The sequence below is a fragment of the Schistocerca nitens genome, chromosome 5 (genome assembly GCF_023898315.1).
Source record: "Schistocerca nitens isolate TAMUIC-IGC-003100 chromosome 5, iqSchNite1.1, whole genome shotgun sequence".
NCBI classification, from domain to species: Eukaryota; Metazoa; Arthropoda; class Insecta; order Orthoptera; family Acrididae; genus Schistocerca; species Schistocerca nitens.
In genome coordinates, this window is record NC_064618.1 from 816,530,425 (window position 1) to 816,555,587 (window position 25,163).

A 25,163-nucleotide genomic window follows, 5' to 3' on the forward strand; every position below is an offset into this window, starting at 1 on the left:
CATAACTGCAATACTAAACCACTCTATACGTAAAAAAAAATCAAATTTTTCTATTTGGTAGTTTATCCATAAATGTTCCTCAAACTTAGTGATTTTAACATGGGCAGCATAGGCACCTCCGGCTCCCCTTAATCCATTAACGCCGTATTTCGCCGCTCTGTCCTAACGGAAAAGCTCATCACACGTCTCACGTTGATTTGCGCAGTTATTTCATGCAGTGTTGCTTGTGTGTTCGCATTGACAACTCTACGCAAACGCCATTGTTCTCGGTCGTTAAGTGAAGGCCGTCGGCCACTGCTTTGACCGTGGTGAGAGGTAATGTGTTAGTCTCAGCACACTCTTGACACTTTGGATCTCGGAATATTGAATTCCACGATATCCGGAATTGAATGTCCAATGCGTCTAGCTACAACCACCATTCCGCGTTCAGAGTCTGTTAATTGCCTTCGCTAGGCCTTGGTCACGTCGGTACACTTTTACATGAATCACCTCAGTAGAAATGACAGCTCCATCAAAGCACTGCCCTTTCATACCTTGCGCACAAGATACTACCGCCATCTGTGTTTGTGCTTATCGCTATCCCTTGAATTTTGTTACGTCAATGTACTGTAAACGTATGTCAGAGTGTCCATTTGGTCTGCTCCTGTATTGAATCATGCAGAATACACAGTGCAAAAGTAAGGATGTAAACAGAATGAATCTAATTAGTTCTTATTAGAATGAGATTTTCACTCTGCAGCGGAGTGTGCGCTGATATGAAACTTCCTGGCAGATTAAAACTGTGTGCCCGACCGAGACTCGAACTCGGGACCTTTGCCTTTCGCGGGCAAGCGCTCTACCATCTCAGCTACCGAAGCACGACTCACGACCGGTCTCACAGCTTCACTTCTGCCAGTATCTCGTCTCCTACCTTCCAAACTTTACAGAAATTCTCCGAGTTCGAGTCTCGGTCGGGCACACAGTTTTAATCTGCCAGGAAGTTTCAGTTCTTATTAGTTCCACTGTGCTCATAACGAACATCAAAAGAAAAATGAAACTTAGCTGCTCTCCGTCCATTAAGGAAGACAGAAGGAGAAGATGTATTTTGTTACGTATGACAAGAATGAAATAATTAAAATTTATCTGATTAATATAATTATAACTGCGCTCAAGTCATACCAACTCAACATATTACTTCAATTAGTACTGTATGTGTGTATTTTGCAGTTTCTCTTTGACTGTAAAATCGGTGGTCAGGGTAAAACTTGGGCACCACATGATGTTTACAACAGTTGTGCTGGCAATCTCTGAAACTGCATTAATGTCAAAATCGTTCAGTGCTCTTTGGTAGTTCTTACGTTAAGGGTCAAATGGCTCTGAGCACTATGGGACTCAACTGCTGTGGTCATCAGTCCCCTAGGACTTAGAACTACTTACACCTAACTAACCTAAGGACATCACACACATCCATGCCCGAGGCAGGATTCGAACCTGCGACCGTAGCAGTCGCACGGTTCCGGACTGCGCGCCTAGAACCGCGAGACCACCGCGGCCGGCTTTACGTTAAGGGGGCAGCACACAGATTATATAACAGACAGTTAGTATGGAATTCCAAAAAACAAAGAATCTCTAGTATTCCGTCTGTCACGCATACAGTTCCACACGGAGAAGGGACAACTGTACCTGAATCGAGAATATAATACAATGTCTGTCCTGAAAATTGTAGTGGCCGTGCGGTTCTGGGCGCTACAGTCTGGAACAGAGCGACCGCTAAGGTCGCAGGTTCGAATCCTGCCTCGGGAATGGCTGTGTGTGATGTCCTTAGGTTAGTTAGGTTTAATTAGTTCTAAGTTCTAGGCGATTGATGACCTCAGAAGTTAAGTCGCATAGTGCTCAGAGCAATTTGAACCATTTTTTGAAAATTGTAATGAAAAAACTGATTATGTTCACACCAGCACTTCAAAAGACCCAGGTTTGGAAACTTACCTGTCTTATGACACTCCACCGAGAGTAGCCTAAAATCACGTACGCGATCTCACTAGCTTTCAAAACATAAAGCTGAACTTCTAGTATCGTGCCTACAAGAATCTGAAGTGCTATCTCCAAATGTTGATGTTTCAATTTACGTGAATGGGTAGAAGATATTCAAACCACTTTTTAGAACGCAAACCCATCATGTGGTATATATTAATGTAAAGGAATTACTGCAAGTTATTGGAGTTACTTATAATGCTGAAGAGTGGAGACTGTTTACTGGCTCTTGTTTACAGAGTTTGGAAGCAGTACTTCTCTATATTGGTAAAGAGCTTCCTCAAGCTCCAATTCAGTGTGCTGTTCATTCAGAAAAGACTTATGTAAATATGAAATGCATACTGAAAGATATCAAGTACAGCGAAGGTCAGCGGTAGGCTTGTGGTGACCGTAATGGTGTTGCACTTTCACTAGTGACATAATTAGGTTTTACTGCTGGTTCTTATTTCATTTGTGATTAGGGCAGTGTGTTTCACAATACCGAAAGTGACTGGATTAAAAGAAGTTTACTGCAACCAGCGGAGAACATTCTACTCGAACAGCGAGTTGATCACACCTCCATTTGTGCACGTAAAGTTAGATCTCACGAAAAATGTTGTAAAGAAATTGACCCACCAAGGTGAGGGCTATAAACATTTGAAGGAAAAATTATTACTATTGAGTAAATAATATGTCAAGAGGTTCACATACTCTAGAACTTTTCAGAGACAAGCAATATGATGAAATGTTACATGACGATGGGAAGGCTATCTGGAACAAAAATGCTTGTTTCAGTTTCGTAGTAAACAAGTAAACACGAAGTTACAAACCGGTTGTAGGTGAACTGCTATCATGGTATGAAAAGGTCGTTGTGTTTGAAAACACACTGCCTTCATGCCACCGTCGACATCTTTTCTTAAAATTGAGGAGCATTTTCTGAGGAAAATGGCGAGCAATTTCATGCGGATATTGCAATCATCAAGGACAGATATACAGGAACGTTGACAACTGCTGAACCATTGCCAGTGAAGCCCAAGAAGCAGCTTGTAAGCGACAGGCCATGAAGAAACTTTCACCCGGATTATGGTTTGATCTAAAATTCTTGGAAATGTCAGTTTAAAGCATTAATTGTGTTAAAAGTATTTATAATACTGAATATGATAAACTACAGCGGTACCGTACCTAATATTATATTCCTTATTTATTAGTCTGTAAACTGACTCACAAGTCAGCATTGCCACTGTGTTTATTTTGCTAATTTTCTATTAGAAACGAAAACAGAAAGCGAACTGTGTTTGTATGTATGATCCTGGACAGTTTCTATACGCTGCGGGCAGCTGCTTCGTGTTTCTACAGCGGACTTTTGTAAATGTCTCTATGGCAACGCCTCTTCGTAGGTCTATAGACTTCTATTGTTTCCCCCAGCGGCCGTTTACACTTCTCAGTTGAAAGCTGTCAAAAGCGCTGCCAGGTGTCAGGGATTTCCTTAACCTGACACGTCTCAGTGTTTATGATGTATCTCGTGGTCTACACGTCATTCAATGACAATGAGCGGCATGATGATGATGAGGTCCCCTTACTCCGAGGAGCGTAGGGGACGATGCGGGAGACCCGCACCAGCCCGCATCTCGTGGTCGTGCGGTAGCGTTCTCGCTTCCCACGCCCGGGTTCCCGGGTTCGATTCCCGGCGGGGTCAGGGATTTTCTCTGCCTCGTGATGGCTGGGTGTTGTGTGCTGTCCTTAGGTTAGTTAGGTTTAAGTAGTTCTAAGTTCTAGGGGACTGATGACCATAGATGTTAAGTCCCATAGTGCTCAGAGCCATTTGAACCAGACCCGCACCGCCATACATGGCGAGGTCCTAGCGGAGGTGGTTTGCCATTACCTTGCTCGGACCGTAATGAGGATGAATGATGATCATGATGAAGACGACACGCCAACACCCAATTCCTGACCCCGACGGGAATCGAAGCCGGGATCCCGTTCGCGGGAAGCGAGAAAGCTACCGCAAGACCATGTCTGCCAAAGGTGCTGCGAATGGAGTAAGTAGCACGTTATAACGTCAGGCCTCCTGAACTATAATCGAGTGGTGGTTCTCACCCCAAGAACGACTGTTAATAATTTATGTAAGGAACAGTTAACTTCACTGAAAATTCTTCAGTTTCTTTCCGTTTAATTCAGTAATCTTGAGGATTGATATTTACTTAATTTTATTGCTGCAAGTCATTTTATATATTTCGAATGATTTATCACCTCTTGGACTCACAGTTACCTACAAATCTCTCAGACTAAATGTGTAGTGTTAGCAGTTAGCCAACACTACGTACACTACTTGAGAGAGGATGCCGATATGCACGCGTCAACTCACGCAGGCTGGCGTGAGGTCTGAAACAGGATACGTAATGAATGCTATAAAGAAAAGTACGTAGCTGCTGGAATACTTAACTTTAATCCATCATTGTTGTACATCGCTCTTGACGATACGAGTGAGACTCTGTAGATACATGCAATGTAATGCTAATGGCGCCTTGCTAGGTCGTAGCCATTGACTTAGCTGAAGGCTATTCTAACTATCCGCTCTGCAAATGAGCGAGGCTTCGTCAGTGTGCATCGCTAGCTAAGTCGTCCGTACAACTGGGGCGAGTGCTCGTAAGTCTCTCGAGACCTGCCGTGTGGTGGCGCTCGGTCTGCTATCACTGACAGTGGCGACACGCGGGTCCGACATGTACTAATGGACCGCGGCCGATTTAAAGCTACCACCTAGCAAGTGTGGTGTCTGGCGGTGACACCACAAAATGTTTATAGTTTTTACTGCCTCTTCAATAAAAATGTATGCTAATGGTATAAAAGATGACACTTCTGATGTTGGAACTACGTATTTCTTTCAGTGGATATTGTTCATCGTATTATGTCCAAATAAATACCGAAATTTTAAAGTCAAGTAATTTACAAAATCTGAATGAAAATTTCTTGCACAGTGATACTTGGCCACAGGACGTGGAGGTGAGCCAGAACTAGTGCGAAAGCATAAAATGGTAATCTCCACTTGGTTCCTGTCGAACAGCTGTTCCTTAAGCGTGCGTTACATTAATTAATCAGTCACTTGATACACCTCTGGCCAATCTAAAATACTCAGTTCACAAAGGACTAAAACGATAGATATGATGGAACGGAAATTTTTTGATATTGACCTCCTTATAATTACCCTCCCCACTACCCTCCCCCCCCCCCGCTACCCCTCCCCCCCCACCCCAAAATTCCCTACACTCTCACCTCTCTCCCATTCTCGGACAAACAACTTCGGGAACAACTATTCTGTAGAGACGGAGGGAATGCAAATAGCGAATGAACTAAAAGATTGAAACACGCGATAAACTATCGCCATTCAGGGAACACAAAGAGTGGGAAAATCATGCATGAACGAAGCACAAAATCTTAGCTGCTAGCAGTAGTTTTCCTAACATGAGCCACAATATCGCGGCGTCCACGTTACGTCTCAGGCTAACTAGCCAAGTAGGAAACGTAAGAAACCAGTAAGAGTTGCCAGGGTATCTTCGCTACACACATTACCACCGTGCCACATGTTGCTTCGTGGATCCCCGGAATTTCCTTTCCCTATGGACATTGGTGTATCATGCAGGGGGAAACATGCAAATCATAGCTTACTAGACTACGCCAACTTTGAAGAACAAATAAATGAATGGTATTAAGTAGGAGAACGGTCTATTCAGTACAACAGGTTTTTATTTTTAACTGTAAACTGTTCTAAGCATTCGTTTTTTTGAAGCTGCAGAAGAATTCTTGAAACAAAAGCTACATAGTTACTAAAAAACTCCCACAACGGAGGATGCTTCACGCATAAGTTCCATAAACCAAATATAACGATCAAACGATTACATATTTTATTAATGACACGGTCATCAAATAAAAACGGGATATTTTATTAATGTTACCGGGCATCAAAAAAGGAACTGATACATTTGGAGAATCACGAAGTATTTGATTCAGTAATTCAAGTAGTTCAAATGGATCTGAGCACTATGGGACTTAACATCGGAGGTCGTCAGTCTCCTAAAACTTAGAACTACTTAAATCTAACTAACCTAAGGACATCACACACATCTATGCCCGAGGCAAGATTCGACCCTGCGACCGTAGCAGTCGCGCGGTTCCGGACTGAAGCCACAGTGGCCGCTGATTCAGTAATTCGTTCGATCTTCAATATCAAGAGTTTCTTGTCAAATATTGCATAGAACTGCTACACAAGCTTTTCCTCTTCTTTCTCTTGCATCATTTCCCAATTCGTTTTTGGTGTACTCTGGATATTATATACTATTACCAACCGCAGTGTTCCTAACTTACGCGAAGTTTCATTGCTGAACAAGACAGAGTTTTATGTCGTACCGTTAGCTTGTCGTAAGCTAGCTTGTCGGAATGCTGCGTCTCCATTTCAAAGAATTAACATTGTCGGTAGAAAGTAAAAGAAGCATGTGTCAAGAGTACTTTTTTTTTTCTTTTCTTCCTTAACCGTAGTTACTGACTCATGTATCATAGACATTAGGCAACATTTTTCCAAAACTGTTTCACAGAGGAAGGCCGCACTGCAGTTCTCTAAACCCTCGCTGACGAAAAAATGGCTGACATCGAAATAAGTGTCCTAGGAATAGAAAAGCAACTGAGGAAAGTCCACTGGACCTGACGGGATACCAATTCGATTCTACACAGAGTACGCGAAAGAACTTGCCCCCCTTCTAACAGCAGTGTACCGCTAGTCACTAGAGGAACGGAAGGTTCCAAATGATTGGAAAAGAGCACAGGTAGTCCCAGTCTTCAAGAAGGGTCGTCGAGCAGATGCGCAAAACTATAGATCTATATCTCTGACGTCGATCTGTTGTAGAATTTTAGAACATGTTTTTGGATCGAGTATCATATCGTTTTTGGAAACCCAGAATCTACTATGTACGAATCAACATGGATTCCGGAAACAGCGATCGTGTGAGACCCAACTCGCTTTATTTGTTCATGAGACCCAGAAAATATTAGATACAGGCTCCCAGGTAGATGCTATTTTCCTTGACTTCCGGAAGGCGTTCGATACAGTTCCGCACTGTCGCCTGATAAACAAAGTAAGAGCCTACGGAATATCAGACCAGCTGTGTGGCTGGATTGAAGAGTTATTAGCAAACAGAACACAGCATGTTGTTATCAATGGAGAGACGTCTACAGACGTAAAAGTAACCTCTGGCGTGCCACAGGGGAGTGTTATGGGACCATTGCTTTTCACAATATATATAAATGACCTAGTAGATAGTGTCGGAAGTTCCATACGGCTTTTCGCGGATGATGCTGTAGTATACAGAGAAGTTGCAGCATTAGAAAATTGTAGCGAAATGCAGGAAGATCTGCAGCGGATAGGCACTTGGTGCAGGGAGTGGCAACTGTCCCTTAACATAGACAAATATAATGTATTGCGAATAAATAGAATGAAGGATCCTTTATTGTATGATTATATGATAGCGGAACAAACAATGGTAGCAGTTACGTCTGTAAAATATCTGGGAGTATGCGTGCGGAACAATTTGAAGTGGAATGATCATATAAAATTTATTGTTGGTAAGGCGGGTACCAGGTTGAGATTCATTGGGAGAGTCTTTAGGAAATGTAGTCCATCAACAAAGGAGGTTGCTTACAAAACACTCGTTCGACGTATACTTTATGACTCATCAGTGTGGGATCCGTACCAGGTCGGGTTGACGGAGGAGATAGAGAAGATCCAAAGAAGAGTGGCGCGTTTCATCACAGGGTTATTTGGTAAGCGTTATAGCGCTACGGAGATGTTTAGCAAACTCAAGTGGCAGACTCTGCAAGAAAGGCGCTCTGCATCGCGGTGTAGCTTGCTGTCCAGGTTTCTAGAGGGTGCGTTTCTGGATGAGGTATCGAATATATTGCTTCCCCCTACATTTACCTCCAGAGGAGATCACGAATGTAAAATTATAGAGGTTCGAGCGCGCACGGAGGCTTTCCGGCAGTCGTTCTTCCCGCGAACCGTATGCGACTGGAACAGGAAAGTGAGGTAACGACAGTGGCACGTAAAGTGCCCTCCGCCACACACCGTTGGGTGGCTTGCGGAGTATAAATTTAGATGCAGATGTTGCAAGCGTAAAAATGCAACAAGCGCTAAAAACAAATTATCTTCGCTTATCTGTTGATTAGCCCGTTAACTCGTACTACAGATCACGAAACCTCATAAATGAATGGATGCGTTCACTACCTTTTACTCGGTGACAAGAATGCTTGCGAATATTAATAACCTAATCTGTCAAACTTGCAAATGTGTTTCATCAACTTTCGTACCAACATAAAACGTCTGAAGAAGGGGAAGTGCAGTTATTCCTTACGAGTCGCCTATTGCGCTGACTGGCGTTGAGAGACAGGTTCACCTTCCGCCGTTGCTACTGAGTCCCCATTCAGGAACTGTTAAGAGCATCGATACTGGCAGCGTGAACCGTAGCGTGGACACAGAGCAGCGGCAGATGTCAATCATTTGCCAGGACGAGGTAAATATTTACTGAGGGAGGCATCCGCCTTCGTTTATTTGGTCGCCAAATTTACGACTGAGGCAACCGGCGGGATGAAATGTAAATACGGCGGAGCATCGCGGACGCCCGAGTCCCCCAACAGCTGCTCACCGACCGCACTGTTTCCAAAACAAACACCGCAGGCAGGCCCTCTCAGTCCCGTGTTCAGACCTGTGGCTCCCGCCCAAAGGCTGACGTGCGCAGTGCGCAGCCGGAGACGTATCGAATCGACTCTTGTAATGATTTACTTATGAAGTGTGAAGCAGAAAATGCTGTGGCCGACCGGTTCTAGGCGCTTCAGTCTGGAACCGCGCTGCTGCTACGGTCACAGGTTCGAATCCTGCCTCGGGCATGGATGTGTGTGACGTCCTTGGGTTAGTTATGTTTAAGTAATTCTAAGTCTAGGTGACTGATGACCTCAGATGTTAAGTCCCAGGGCCGGCCGCGGTGGCCGTGCGGTTCTAGGCGCTCCGGTCCGGAGCCGCGCTGCTGCTACGGTCGCAGGTTCGAATCCTGCCTCGGGCATGGGTGTGTGTGATGTCCTTAGGTTAGTTAGGTTTAAGTAGTTCTAAGTTCTAGGGGACTGATGACCACAGCAGTTGAGTCCCATAGTGCTCAGAGCCATTTGAACCATTTTTTGTTAAGTCCCATAGTGCTTAGAGCCATTTGGAGCAGAAATAAACAAAGCTTCCGAAAGAAACTTCATTACTGACCTTGAATCCGTCCTGCAATGCGACAGCCAAACGGTGATCACGTTATAGGTAAAATCAATATATTAGTAGATCTGCTATACAGTTATTAATTTTCTACGGGGTTTAGTACTAATGAATACACATTGTATCAATGTTTACGCAACATGGCGGAACAGGCATATACACTCCTGGAAATTGAAATAAGAACACCGTGAATTCATTGTCCCAGAAAGGGGAAACTTTATTGACACATTCCTGGGGTCAGATACATCACATGATCACACTGACAGAACCACAGGCACATAGACACAGGCAACAGAGCATGCACAATGTCGGCACTAGTACAGTGTATATCCACCTTTCGCAGCAATGCAGGCTGCTATTCTCCCATGGAGACGATCGTAGAGATGCTGGATGTAGTCCTGTGGAACGGCTTGCCATGCCATTTCCACCTGGCGCCTCAGTTGGACCAGCGTTCGTGCTGGACGTGCAGACCGCGTGAGACGACGCTTCATCCAGTCCCAAACATGCTCAATGGGGGACAGATCCGGAGATCTTGCTGGCCAGGGTAGTTGACTTACACCTTCTAGAGCACGTTGGGTGGCACGGGATACATGCGGACGTGCATTGTCCTGTTGGAACAGCAAGTTCCCTTGCCGGTCTAGCAATGGTAGAACGATGGGTTCGATGACGGTTTGGATGTACCGTGCACTATTCAGTGTCCCCTCGACGATCACCAGTGGTGTACGGCCAGTGTAGGAGATCGCTCCCCACACCATGATGCCGGGTGTTGGCCCTGTGTGCCTCGGTCGTATGCAGTCCTGATTGTGGCGCTCACCTGCACGGCGCCAAACACGCATACGACCATCATTGGCACCAAGGCAGAAGCGACTCTCATCGCTGAAGACGACACGTCTCCATTCGTCCCTCCATTCACGCCTGTCGCGACACCAGTGGAGGCGGGCTGCACGATGTTGGGGCGTGAGCGGAAGACGGCCTAACGGTGTGCGGGACCGTAGCCCAGCTTCATGGAGGCGGTTGCGAATGGTCCTCGCCGATACCCCAGGAGCAACAGTGTCCCTAATTTGCTGGGAAGTGGCGGTGCGGTCCCCTACGGCACTGCGTAGGATCCTACGGTCTTGGCGTGCATCCGTGCGTCGCTGCGGTCCGGTCCCAGGTCGACGGGCACGTGCACCTTCCGCCGACCACTGGCGACAACATCGATGTACTGTGGAGACCTCACGCCCCACGTGTTGAGCAATTCGGCGGTACGTCCACCCGGCCTCCCGCATGCCCACTATACGCCCTCGCTCAAAGTCCGTCAACTGCACATACGGTTCACGTCCACGCTGTCACGGCATGCTACCAGTGTTAAAAACTGCGATGGAGCTCCGTATGCCACGGCAAACTGGCTGACACTGACGGCGGCGGTGCACAAATGCTGCGCAGCTAGCGCCATTCGACGGCCAACACCGCGGTTCCTGGTGTGTCCGCTGTGCCGTGCGTGTGATCATTGCTTGTACAGCCCTCTCGCAGTGTCCGGAGCAAGTATGGTGGGTCTGACACACCGGTGTCAATGTGTTCTTTTTTCCATTTCCAGGAGTGTAGTTCGTGTTCGTGAATACTGATCACAGACTCTTGATAACGCGCAAACCACAAAAATTGCAGATGGCGAACTGCAATATAACTTCAGCCGTGCTTCAGACAACAGACAGCGCCATGATCATTCTTAGGAAAAACGAGGGCGCCCCAGTGACCGTGGAGAACATTCCCGAACCACGTATGGCTGAAAACGAAGAAATAGTGTTATACTGAAGAAAGAAATTTTCCAGTTTTATTTATTGCTGAAGCAAGCACTTTGTCAAGAAAAATCACCTCAAAATAAACTACTCATGAGTGTGCATCTTCTACCTACACTCCAACAAATGTGCGTAGAAATGTATTCTCCGAGAGGTCGAAATCATAACGCACCATCAGTTATTCACATCTACATCTACATCCATACTCCGCAAGCCACCTGACGGTGTGTGGCGGAGGGTACTTTGAGTACCTCTACCGGTTCTCCCTTCTATTCCAGTCTCGTATTGTTCGTGGAAAGAGGGATTGTCGGTATGCCTCTGTGTGGGCTCAATCTCTCTGATTTTATCCTCATGGTCTCTTCGCGAGATATACGTAGGAAGGAGCAATATACTGCTTGACTCCTCGGTGAAGGTATGTTCTCGAAACTTCAACAAAAGCCTGTACCGAGCTACTGAGCGTCTCTCCTGCAGAGTCCTCCACTGGAGTTTATCTATCATCTCCGTAACGCTTTCGCGATTACTAAGTGATCCTGTAACGAAGCGTGCCGCTCCCCGTTGGATCTTTTCTATCTCTTCTATCAACCCTATCTGGTACGGATCCCACACTGCTGAGCAGTATTCAAGCAGTGGGCGAAGAAGCGTACTGTAACCTACTTCCTTTGTTTTCGGATTGCATTTCCTTAGGATTCTTCCAATGAATCTCAGTCTGTCATCTGCTTTACCGACGATCAACTTTATATGATTATTTCAAAAATCACTCCTAAGGCGTACTCCCAGATAATTTATAGAATTAACTGCTTCCAGTTGCTGACCTGCTATTTTGTAGCTAAATGATAAGGGATCTTTCTTTCTATGTATTCGCAGAAGATTACACTTGTCTACATTGAGATTCAATTGCCATTCCCTGCACCATGCGTCAATTCGCTGCAGATCCTCCTGCATTTCAGTACAATTTTCCATTGTTACAACCTCTCGATATACCATAGCATCATCCGCAAAAAGCCTCAGTGAACTTCCGATTTCATCGACAAAGTCATTTATGTATCGCCATGTTTATTTCTCATCATGCAACATGTGGAAGCGTTGTTCACTCAGAATTATAATCCACAAAGAAATTATTTGTGTCTGCTTTAACTGAAGAGAGTTTCAGTCTTAAGACTGTATACATTAATTTGGGACACCACTTGTATGGGTGTGGGTACGTCCCTGTTGGACAGTTAACTGAAGGTACCACAGATGGTTGACGCTTCATAAAATAGAAAAGTACCTTCAGCATGGCAATGTCACAGAGCAACTGCAGAATCCTCTTATTATATTCCCCCTCCCCCTCTCCCCCCCCCCCCTCTCTCTCTCTCTCTGCCCGCATCTCGTGGGCGTGCGGTAGCGTTCTCGCTTCCCACGCCCGGGTTCCCGGGTTCGATTCCCTGCGGGGTCAGGGATTTTCTCTGCCTCATGATGGCTGGGTGTTGTGTGCTGTCCTTAGGTTAGTTAGGTTTAAGTAGTTCTAAGTTCTAGGGAACTGATGAGCATAGATGTTAAGTCCCATAGTGCTCAGAGCCATTTGAACCATTTTCTCTCTCTCTCTCTCTCTCTCTCTCTCTCCCGCACACACACACACACACACACACACACACACACACAATCTACTCCCCCCCCCCTCCGACCACAGACCCCTACACACACACGCATACACTCCAGATAAGTAACCCTTACCACAAACGTGCTAAGTAAATAAGTGTGTATGTGTTTAAAGCGGCAGTAGAGTACACTACAAGAACTGCTAGAAACTGAAGACACAGAGAACGATGCAGACAAAAAGAGAGAATGGAAATGGAAAAAGGTGCAGATCGGTCGGTCTCATTACTGGAAGAACAATCACATAACAATTAAGTGTGAGGACGTCGATGTTGAGTACTCAGTTTGGCGATAGTTACTTACGTGGTCCGTCGTTGCGTTACCCTCTGCTTTTGTATGCGGTTTCCTTACGGCAGAATGCTAACGCATTATGATTCATTTTTCGTGCCGTTACGGACGCAATTAAGTGCTGAAGTAATGTCTACGCCGAGTGCGATTTTGTGCTGTTTGCAGTGCTTTAAAGTGGGAAGATGCGAGTAAAGCAATTCTTTTTTACTTATCAACGGATGTCAAGAAAGTTTATATCTGAAGAGGGAATGACCAATCGTCTGCGCCCAGAGCTTCCATCACCCAGCGTCTGTGGACGAGATTTCTCTCACGGGTCAGTGAAAAACCACGGTGCAACAACAGCAATTATAAATCGTGGTAGGTATGAGCAGAAATGAAGAGGTCGGCGGAAGATAGTGGAAAACCGAAGCATAGAAGTTGCTACATTACAGTGATTATGGTCCCTTGCTTTTTAGAGAGAACTGACTGATTGACACGATCGCCAGTGGAGAAGGTGGAGCTAGCTGGTGCATACGGAGTCCTTATCTCCTATGAAAGCAATGCTCTGTTGCCTCAGTCGATGACTGTTTGACACAGGATTCCATCCTCAGTTCATTTTTTTCCTAAGTACCAAAAAACAGTGGAGATTTCAGAGGGTTCCAAGAGAAAAATAAACACTAGATGGAGACCTGAGTCCGAAACCATCATCCGTTAAGGGAATAGAGCATCGCAATCGTAGGCGACAGGGCTAGGTCTGTCTGCGTCACTGTCGATCCTGGAAATCAGTCGTGAACACCATCGTTGTTTGGTCGGCGTGTTCCTTCTCCATAAAGAGAAGGGAAAAAAGGGACGGAGAAGTGAAAGATGCGTCATACCTCAGAATCAGTAATTAGGCATTGAGTGGAGACAGTTATTGGGGTGCCGTCTAGCTAATAGAAAAGTTTCTTACAAACAAGTGAAACTTTTTCTTCAACAGTCTACCCAAACCTTATCGCAGTAATGAAGGCGGTTCCTATCCTCAGTGTGTTCCTCACTACAACTCCTCAGAGTCTCTATGAAGTTACCTTCCACCAGGAATGTGGGAGCACTCAACGACTGTGATATGGCTTTCAAATGATAGAGCACAGCAATCAGTCGTCCTATTCTTTCAGGTTTTATTAGGCAAATCTATATTTCGGCTAGTGCCTAGCCATTATCAGTGCACTATTTTATGGTGCCAATACATGTCCTACTACCTCAGACCCCTGTTGATCGGGCTTCTATCACAGTTCATTCAAGACTCAAGAGTCTGTCAATGTTGTTGTTGTTGTGGTCTTCAGTCCCGAGACTGGTTTGATGCAGCTCTCCATGCTACTCTATCCTGTGCAAGCTTCTTCATCTCCCAGTACCTACTGCAGCCTACATCCTTCTGAATCTGCTTAGTGTATTCATCTCTTGGTCTCCCCCTACGATTTTTACCCTCCACGCTGCCCTCCAATACTAATTTGGTGATCCCTTGATGCCTCATAACATGTCCTACCAACCGATCCATTCTTCTGGTCAAGTTGTGCCACAAACTCCTCTTCTCCCCAATCCTATTCAGTACCTCCTCATTAGTTATGTGATCTACCCATCTAATCTTCAGCATTCTTCTGTAGCACCACATTTCAAAAGCTTGTATTCTCTTCTTGTCCAAACTATTTACCGTCCATATTTCACTTCCATACATGGCTAAACTCCATACAAATACATTCAGAAATGACTTCCTGACACTTAAATCTATACTCGATGTTAACAAATTTCTGTTCTTCAGAAACGCTTTCCTTGCCATTGCCAGTCTACATTTTATATCCTCTCTACTTCAACCATCATCAGTTATTTTGCTCCCCAAATAGCAAAACTCCTTTACTACTTTAAGTGTCTCATTTCCTAATCAAATACCCTCAACATCAGCCGACTTAATTCGACTACATTCCATTATCCTCGTTTTGCTTTTGTTGATGTTCACCTTATATCCGCCCTTCAAGACACCATCCATTCCGTTCAACTGCTCTTCCAAGTCCTTTGCTGTCTCTGACAGAATTACAATGTCATCGGCGAACCTCAAAGTTTTTATTTATTCTCCATGGATTTTAATACCTACTCCGAATTTTTCTTTTGTTTCCTTTACTGCTTGCTCAATATACAGATTGAATAACATCGGGGAGAGGCTACAACCCTGTCTTACTCCCTTCCCAACCTCTGCTTCCCTTTCATGTCCTTCGACTCTTATAACTGCCGTCTGGTTTCTGTACAAATTGTAAATAGCCTTTCGCTCCCTGTATTTTACCCCTGCCACCTTTAGAATTTGAAAGAGAGTATTCCAGTCAACATTGTCAAAAGCTTTCTCTAAGTCCACAAATGCTAGAAACGTAGGTTTGCCTTTCCTTAATCTTTCTTCTAAGATAAGTCGTAAGGTCAGTATTGCCTCACGTGTTCCAGTATTTCTACTAGTTTTTCCATTCGTCTGTAAAGAATTCGTGTTAGTATTTTGCAGCTGTGGCTTATTAAACTGATTGTTCGGTAATTTTCACATCTGTCAACACCTGCTTTCTTTGGGATTGGAATTATTATATTCTTCTTGAAGTCTGAGGGTATTTCGCCTGTTTCATACATCTTGCTCACCAGATGGTAGAGTTTTGTCAGGACTGGCTCTCCCAAGGCCGTCAATATCGTTTTATAAAACCCTGCATAAAAACTTGAAGAGTTCTGGTGTCGTTTGCAAAAGCACTCTTAGTTGTCCACAATGGAATGCATAAGAAAATTTATGAGTTGAACTAAAATTTGCAACAAACAGCATAGCTGTATCTACGGGGTGTTCAAAAAGTCTCTCCGCAGTGCCGTATGTGTGTTAGCCGCACGTGCCGTATGCCGCATGAATACACCTAAATGAAACTCAGTGAAATTCAAGTTATTAATTTAGTGAATATTCATTTTCATTTACAAATTTTCACATTAAATGTGTCCCCCATGTTGTTGAATACAATTCAATTCGTCTAATCATGTTTCCAAACACAAGCTGTAACATTTCCTTTGTAACAGAAGCAGTGAAATTGGATACTGCAGTTTTCAATTCACCGATGGATTTTGGACGGTTTTTATAGACAGTTGCTTTCGCTGCACCCCAGAAGAAAAAGTCAGGTGGTGTTAGGTCAGGCGATCGTGGAGGCCAGAGTCCCTGTGAAATTACGCGATCACCAAACACATCAGCACGCAGTGACGTTGAAACGCGAGATGTATGCTCGGTTCTACCATCTTGTTGAAAATAACCGTTCAGTGTTTCACTTAACACAAGTTCTCCTATGAATGGGTACAGAATATCACTGCAGTATCGTTGTGCGTTTATTGTTTCGTTGAAAAATATGGGACCCACAATCCGATGTCTAGAAATAGCAATCCAAAGTCCTGTTTTCGCAGAATGAAGTTGTTCCTCATGAATACACAATGGATTTGCGGTACTCCACATACGAGAATTTTGCGTGTTCATGTACCCGGATGAATGAAACCACGCCTCATCAGTGAAAAACGTTTCATTAAGAATATCCCTTCCATTTTGTTGAACGAAAGTTTTGAACCATTGACAATAATGCAGTCTCTTGCCATGATCAGTATTTTTCAGTTCTTGCACGACTGTACTTTGTACGGGAAAAGTTCTAATTTCTTCCTTACAACTGTGTGGGCCGTTCTGACAGTAACATCGGTTTTCTGGGCGAGTTTCCTTACTGACTTGTCCGGACTCATTGACATTTTATCGGAAATATCGAGTAGTGTTTATCCTCAGACAAAACGCTAGGACGGCGACTTCTTAGTGCATCTGTCACTGAACCCGTACTTCGAAATTTGTTAGTCAAATCTCGCACAGTATCGCGATGGGGAGTGTTGTCTCCGGGAAAACTGAATTAAATGTTTGACAAACTGAAACTGTGTATTTACCGCCAGCTTTGAACACTTGTTCGGCTAAAAACGCACGTTCTTCAATGGTTAGCATTTTACCTGTGACAAAAGCGAAAGAAACTAAGGAACTAAACTTAAACGTTCACGTCAACACGTAACGACACACACCAACGATACTACTGACGCTGGCTGAGATAAACGAAACAGTGGAACGTTGCGAGAGTCCACTCGACGGGTAGCAACCCAGGCAGGCGAACAATCGTACGGCACCTGCGGCTAACAATGATACGACACTGCGGAGAGACATTTTCAAAACCCCTTATCGTATTTTCTTACAAGGGAACCTCCCCTTCGCACCCCACCCCCTCAGATTTAGTTATACGTCGCACAGTGGATAGGCCTTGAAAAACTGAACACAGATCAATCGAGAAAACAGGAAGAAGCTGTGTGGAACTATAAAAAAAAAATAAGCAAAATATACAAACTGAGTAGTCCATGCACAACATAAGCAACATCAAGGATAATCGGAGCGCCGTGGTCTCGTGGTTAGCGTGAGCAGCTGCGTAACGAGAGATCCTTCGTTCAAGTCTTCCCTCGAGTGAAAAATTCAATTTTTCATTTTCATCACTTTTTTGGTAGTGGTTATCACATCCACAAGAAAACCTAAATCGGGCAAGGTAGAAGAATCTTTTTATCCATTCGCCAAGTGTACAAGTTAGGTGAGTCGACAATATATTCCTGTCCCGTGACGCACATGCCGTCACCATTGTCGTATAAAATATATCAGACGTGTTTTCTAGTGGAGGAATCGGCTGACCTATGACCTTGCGATCAAATGTTTTCGCTTCCCATTGGAGAGGCACGTCCTTTCGTCTACTAATCGCACGGTTTTGCGGTGCGGTCGCAAAACACAGACACTAAACTTATTACAGTGAACAGAGACGTCAATGAACGAATGGACAAATGGCTCAAATGGCTCTGAGCACTACGGGACTTAACATCTATGGTCATCAGTCCCCTAGAACTTAGAAGTACTTAAACCTAACTAACCTAAGGACATCACATAACACCCAGTCATCACGAGGCAGAGAAAATCCGTGACCCCGCCGGGAATCGAACCCGGGAACCCGGGCGCGGGAAGCGAGAACGCTACCGCACCACCACGAGCTGCAGACGGACGAATGGACACATCATAACTTTGCGAAAATAAAGAAAATAAACTTTTCACTCGAGGGAAGACTTGAACCAAGGACCTCTCGTTCCGCAGTTGCTCACGCTATCCACGGGACCACGGCGCTCCTGAGGTACACTATCCTTGATGTTGTTTATGTTACGCATGGACTACTCAGTTTGTATAATTTGCTTATTTTTTTCATAGTTCCACTCAACTTCTTCCTGTTTTCTAGATTGATCTGTGTTCAGTTTTTCAAGGCCTATCCACTGCGCCGACTTATAACTAAATCTGATGGGGGTGCGATGGGGCGGTTCCCTTGTTAGAAATGTTATTGTTGTGGTCTTCAGTCCTGAGACTGGTTTGATGCAGCTCTCCATGCTACTCTATCCTGTGCAAGCTTCTTCATCTCCCAGTACCTACTGCAACCTACATCCTTCTGAATCTGCTTGGTGTATTCTTTCCTTGGTCTCCCTCTACGATTTTTACCCTCCACGCTGCCCTCCAATACTAAATTGGTGATCCCTTGATGCCTCAGAACATGTCCTACCAACCGATCCCTTCATCTAGTCAAGTTGTGCCACAAACTTCTCTTCTCCCCAATCCTATTCAACACCTCCTCATTAGCTATGTAATCTACCTATCTGATCTTCAGCATTCTTCTGTAGCACCACATTTCGAAAGCTTGTATTCTCTTCTTGTCCAAACTATTTATCGTCCACGTTTCACTTCCATACATGGCTACACTCCATACAAATACTTTCATAAACGACTTCCTGACACTTAAATCTATACTCGACGTTAACAAATTTTTCTTCTTCAGAAACGCTTTCCTTGCCATCGCCAGTCTACATTTTATATCCTCTGTACTTTGACCATCATAAGTTATTTTTCTCCCCAAACTGCAAAACTCCTTTACTACTTTCAGTGTCACATTTCCTAATCTATTTCCCTCAGCATCACCCGAATTAATTCGACTACATTCCATTATCCTCGTCTTGCTTTTGTTGATGTTCATCTTATATCTTCCTTTCAAGACACTGTCCATTCCGTTCAACTGCTCTTCCAAGTCCTTTGCTGTCTCTGACAGAATTACAATGCCATCGGCGAACCTCAAAGTTTTTATTTCTTCTCCATGGATTTTAATACGTTTCTTTTGTTTCCTTCACTACTTCCTCAATATACAGATTGAATAACATTGGGGAGAGGCTACAACCCTGTCTCACTCCCTTCCCAACACTGCTTCCCTTTCATGCTCCTCAACTCTTATTGTTTTGGTTGGCAGGAGAGCCAACACCGTGTTACTAGAGGAGGCCGATAGGCACGCGTTTTAGCTCACGCAGGCTGGCGTGAGGTCTGGAACAGGACAAGGAAATTATAATTTAGAAAAACGGACGTAGCTGGTGGAATACTTAACGTTAATCCGTTAATGAAGAACGTCGGTCTTGACGGTACATGAATCAATATCAATAGTAACTGATAATTTGCGCCTTGCTAGGTCGTAGCAAATGACGTAGCTGAAGGCTATGCTAAACTATCGTCTCGGCAAATGAGAGCGTATTTTGTCAGTGAACCACCGCTAGCAAAGTCGGTTGCACAACTGGGGCGAGTGCTAGGAAGTCTCTTTAGACCTGCCGTGTGGCTGCGCTCGGTCTGCAATCACTGACAGTGGTGACACGGGGGTCCAACGTATACTAACGGACCGCGGCCGATTTAAAGGCTACCACCTGACAAGTGTGGTGTCTGGCGGTAACACCACACTTATAACTGCCATTTGGTTTCTATACCAATTCTAAATAGCCTCTCGCTCCCTATATTTTACCCCTGCCACCTTCAAAATTTGAAAGAGAGTATTCCAGTCAACATTGTCAAAAGCTTTCTCAAAGTCTACAAATGCTAGAAACGTAGGTTTGCCTTTCCTTAATCTAGCTTCTAAGATAAGCCGTAGGGTCAGTATTGCCTCACGTGTTCCAATATTTCTACAGAATCCAAACTGATCTTCCCCAAGGTTAGAAATAATGTTTTGTAATCAGGCGAAGACTTTATGATCACACTGTATTTCAGTAGTTCTTGATATGCGCAGTATTTTCAGGACCGCTGAACCTATAACCACAGACGTTCACTGTTGTTGTACATAAGGAAATACTGAGCAGTTGTATTGATGGTTTAGGTGCCTATTGGGGCCACAGTTGAGGAAACCCAAACCACGGTGGTAGAAGGTAGTGCATGCAAGGTGGAGGGCGTGCGCATGCAGGGGCAGTGTGCTGGGGCGAGTACTCACTGCGGGCGCCGTTGGAGACGAGGTGCAGCAGCTCGCGGTACTGCTGCGGCGTGGCCGTGTCCTCGTTGAAGGAGCGCGCCAGCGGCGTCGAGTTGAGCGCGCTGTAGACGGCGCTCAGCGTGAAGTGGCACATGGAGTTGCCGCGCGGCGACGACACGTCGTTGTTGTGGAAGAGCAGCGCGGTGACGCGCCAGCCGAACGTGTGCAGGATGTGGCGCAGCGCCTCGCCCACCAGGCTGAACGAGCCCATCATGCGCGTCAGCGTCGGGTAGTGCACCGGCTTGTGGCGGAACGCGTCCACCTGCGCCCCAGTCGTCAGCACCGGGATGCCCCAGGCGCCGGCGTACCGCGCCACCGGCGCGATCACGTAGTCGCACACCGGCCCCAGGAACGCATCTGCCGGCCGCCACGCGCAGTCAGCGCCGGCTAGCTCAGCGGGAAAGGCGGGCAGCGGCGCGCCGCGGGGCTCTGGCAGGTCGCACGCATCTAACCTAGACCCGTCCCCAGTGCCTCCTTCCCATGCATCGAACGAGAGTTCGGAACGTGACACCTGGGCCCGCATCTCGTGGTCGTGCGGTAGCGTTCTCGCTTCCCACGCCCGGGTTCCCGGGTTCGATTCCCGGCGGGGTCAGGGATTTTCTCTGCCTCGTGATGGCTGGGTGTTGTGTGCTGTCCTTAGGTTAGTTAGGTTTAAGTAGTTCTAAGTTCTAGGGGACTTATGACCACAGCAGTTGAGTCCCATAGTGCTCAGAGCCATTTTTGAATCGTGACACCTGAACCCGTCAGGAGTACAGGGGCTATCAGTCGCCTCTCAACGTAAATACACTACTGGCCATTAAAATTGCTACACCACGAAGATGACGCGCTACAGACGCGAAATTTAACCGACAGGAAGGAGATGCTGTGATATGCAAATGATTAGCTTTTCAGAGCATTGACACAAAGTTGGCGCCGGTGACGACATCTACAACGTGCTGACATGAGGAAAGTTTCCAACCGATTTCTCATACAGAAACAGAAGTTGACCGACGTTGCCTGGTGAGACGTTGTTGTGATGCCTCGTGTAAGGAGGAGAAATGCGTACCATCTCGTATCCGACTTTGATAAAGGTCGGATTGTAGCCTAGCGCGATTGCGGTTTATCGTATCGCGACATTGCTGCTCGCGTTGGTCGAGATCCAATGACTGTTAGCAGAATATGGAATCGGTGTGTTCAGGAGGGTAATACGGAACGCCTAACTGGACCCCAACGGGCTCGTATCACTAGCACTCGAGATGACAGGCATCTTATCCGCATAGCTGTAACGGATCGTGCAACCACATCTCGATCCCTGAGTCAACAGATGGGGACGTTTGCAAGACAACAACCATCTGCACGAACAGTTCGACGACGACGAGCATGGACTATCAGCTCGGACACCGTGGCTGCGATTACTTTAGACGTTTAATCACAGACAGGAGCACCTGCGATGGTGTACTCAACGACAAACCTGGGTACACGAATAACGAAACGTCATTTCTTCGGATGAATCCAGGTTCTGTTTACAGCATCATGGCTAATGGCTCTGAGCACTACGTGACTTAACTGCTGAGGTCATCAGTCCCTTACATCTTAGAACTACTTAAACCTAACTAACCTAAGGACATAACACACATCCATGCCCGAGGCAGCATTCGAACCTGCGACCGTAGCGGTCGCGCGGTTCCAGACTGTAGCGCCTAGAACCGTTCGGACATCATGATGATGGTCGCATGCTTGTTTGGCGACATCGCGGTGAACGCACATTAGAAGCGTGTATTCGTCATCGCCATACTGGCGTATCTCCCGACGTGATGGTATGTCGTGCCATTGGTTACACGTCTCGGTCACGTCGTGTTCGCATTGACGGCCTTTCAACAGTGCACGTTACATTTCAGATGTTTTACGACCCGTAGCGCTACCCTTCATTCGATCCCTGCGAAACCCCACATTTCAGCAGGATAATGCACGACCTCATATTGCAGGTCCAGCACGGACCTTTCTGGATACGGAAATTGTTTGACTCCTGCCCTGCCCAGCACATTCTCCAGATCTCTCACCACTTGAAAACGTCTGGTCAATGGTGGCCGAGCAACTGGCTCGTCACAATACGCCAGTCACTACTCTTGATGAACTGTGGTATCGTGTTGAAGTTGCATGGGCAGCTGTACCTGTACGCGCCATCTAAGCTCTGTCTGACTCAATGCCCAGGTGTATCAAGGCCGTTATTACGGCGAGAGGTGGTTGTTCTGGGTACTGATTTCTCAGGATCTTTGCACCCAAATTGCGTGAAAATGTAATTACATGTCAGTTCTAGTATAATATATCTGTCCAGTGAATACCCGTTTATAATCTGCATTTCTTCTTGGTGTAGCAATTTTAATGGGCAGTGGTGTAAATGTAACTCATTGGGCACAAATAGACGAAGAGATTCATTACGCTCCTGGCAGATTAAAAATGTGTTTTGGACTTGGACACGTACCTGCGACCTGTGCCTTTCGTGGCCAAGTGTTCTACCAACTGAACTACCCCAACACCACTCACGACTGATCCCCCCAGCTCTTTCTCCACTGTTACCTCATCTCATACCTACCACACTTTTCCAAAGTTATGCAGCGTAACTTGTGGGGTATTGATAAAAGTAAAGCTGTCAGGGTGGATCGCGAGTCCTGATTGGATAGCTCAAGCGGTAGAGCACTTTCCTGCGAAATGCAAAGGTCCCAGGTTCGAATAGTGTCTCCTGGCAGACAGTTTTCATCTGACAGGAACTTTAAAACCGGGGCACAGTCAGCAGCAGAGTGTAGGATCATTCTAGATTCACTACTGTTCGATTACGCTACTGGCGACAAGCCGCTGGTAACGTAACTACCGTGAAGTACTTAGGAGTAATTGTCTGAAGCGGTTCGAACCGGAATTGCCCAAACCAGATGACAATCTGATTGTAATAATGAGTCCAGACTTCTGGTTTATGTGATGCAGCGTATTATTCTTCTAAGTAATGGTAAATTAACTAAGATTAAAGTAAACAAATTATTATTGTTAGTTTCAGAATTCTAGTTTTTCACGCATCTCAATGTTTGTGACATCATATCTCCAGAACTGTTTGTTGTACGAAGATATAATTGTCGGCCGGTGTGGCCGTGCGGAACTAGGCGCTTCAGTTTGGAACCGCGTGACCGCTACGGTCGCAGGTTCGAATCCTGCCTCGGACATGAATGTGTGTGATGTCCTTAGGTTAGTTAGGTTTAAGTAGTTATAACTTCTAGGGGACTGATGACCCCAGATGTTAAGTCCCATAGTGCTCAGAGCCATTTGAACCATTTGAAGATATAATTTTGCAGATACGTCCACTGGTATATGTGGATACAGTCGGCAAAGTGCAGTTACTTACTAGTAGAGCAGTAAAAATTAAAACTTCATACCTGATGTGGCAGTGTTAGTGCATGAACAGCGAAAATATTGTAAGCATGAACTTTCGCCCTCTCATCACTTTGTGGGGAAGGGGGAGGCGTGTCTATGAGAAACTAAATTGGTAGTGGTTTGAAATTGTATGAAGTTTGTTCCGAGTCACTATGTGCCGTCATTCTCAAATTATTTGATGAATACTGTCTGAGTATTTACGCGTCGTAAATTACGCAGGCTTAAGACGTACACACAGTTAATAACTGTAATAATTGTCTTACATAAGTTTATACCTCTCTGTGTAGTTTATTTAAATTTTTAAATTGTATTACTATTTGTGTGAAATAATGAAAATCAAATTTTTGTTGTCCCTGTAAGCTGTTATATAGGCAACCTGCAACTAATTCTACATCCCAGGAGAGTCACTTGAGTTTTTAATATTGATTGCATATCTGTCTGCGATCTTTGCCAAGTTGGATTAATAAAAGAGATGAACAAGTTCCAATGAACATCGGCATATTTTCTCGCGGAACCGTTTCGTCGACGCGAGACTGTTACGGAGATGCTCAACAATTCCCGGTGGCAGACCTTGCAAGAGAATCGGGCAATGTATCACTTCCTCCCACGTATGTTTCGTGAAATGAGTACCACAACAGAATCAGATAAACTAGAGTTCTTACGATGGATCTTTCCCACACTCGATTCGGCGATGGACCAAGGAAAAACAGCTTGCGGGGTGGGGGTGGGGGGAAGTGGAAGACATACCAGAAGATCAGCCGGCCGCTGTGGTCGAGCGGTTCTAGGCGCTTCAGTCCGGAACTGCGCTACTGCTACGGTCGCAAGTCCTAATCCTGCCTCGGGCATGGATGTGTGTGATGTCCTTAGATTAGTTAGGTTTAAGTTGTTCTTAGTTCTAGGGGACTGATGACTTCAGATGTCCCATAGTGCTTAGAGCCACTTCAAGCAGAAGACCTTCCCCTGCAAATTTTAAGATGGCTTACAGAGTACAGAAGAAGAAAATATAAATGTAGAGCGTTGAAAGGCTTTCTGTTGGACAACGATCTGTGTGTCAAATCGGAAGGAAAGAAACAACCGATTTTTCCTGCAGAGCATATCGTCGTGCAGAGCAGAAGGCACTCCGTGGCGCACTAGTGGGGAACCCCTGTGCATCCAGACGGTCAAAGTCTGGGAAGCAACTGACTTAACGTGGATTCCATTTGCTAGGGTGATACTGAACCACCTGGCAGATCCTCATCAACATTGTTGGGGTGATACTGCACCACCTGGCAGATCCTCATCAACATTGTTGACGCAGTGTCCAAGCGAACGTGGGCGGTGCATTGTCATTTTAAACCAGTACCCTACCACTACACTATTGGGTCAGCGACGCCGGTAATTACTGGTCTGTCCACTAACATATCG

The 25,163-nt window shown here is 45.5% G+C and overlaps 1 protein-coding gene across 2 annotated transcripts in view; it reads right to left on the minus strand.

Moving 5' to 3' along the window:
* The window catches only part of LOC126259294 (atrial natriuretic peptide receptor 1-like), a 1,315,450-nt gene that overhangs the window by 1,116,242 nt on the left and 174,045 nt on the right, over window positions 1-25,163 (minus strand). For both annotated transcript variants that reach the window (XM_049955955.1, XM_049955954.1), the window contains exon 2: window positions 20,322-20,717. In XM_049955955.1, the coding sequence (XP_049811912.1) occupies window positions 20,322-20,574 (253 nt within the window). In that variant the 5' untranslated portion in view covers window positions 20,575-20,717. The remainder of the gene's footprint in view (window positions 1-20,321; window positions 20,718-25,163) is intronic.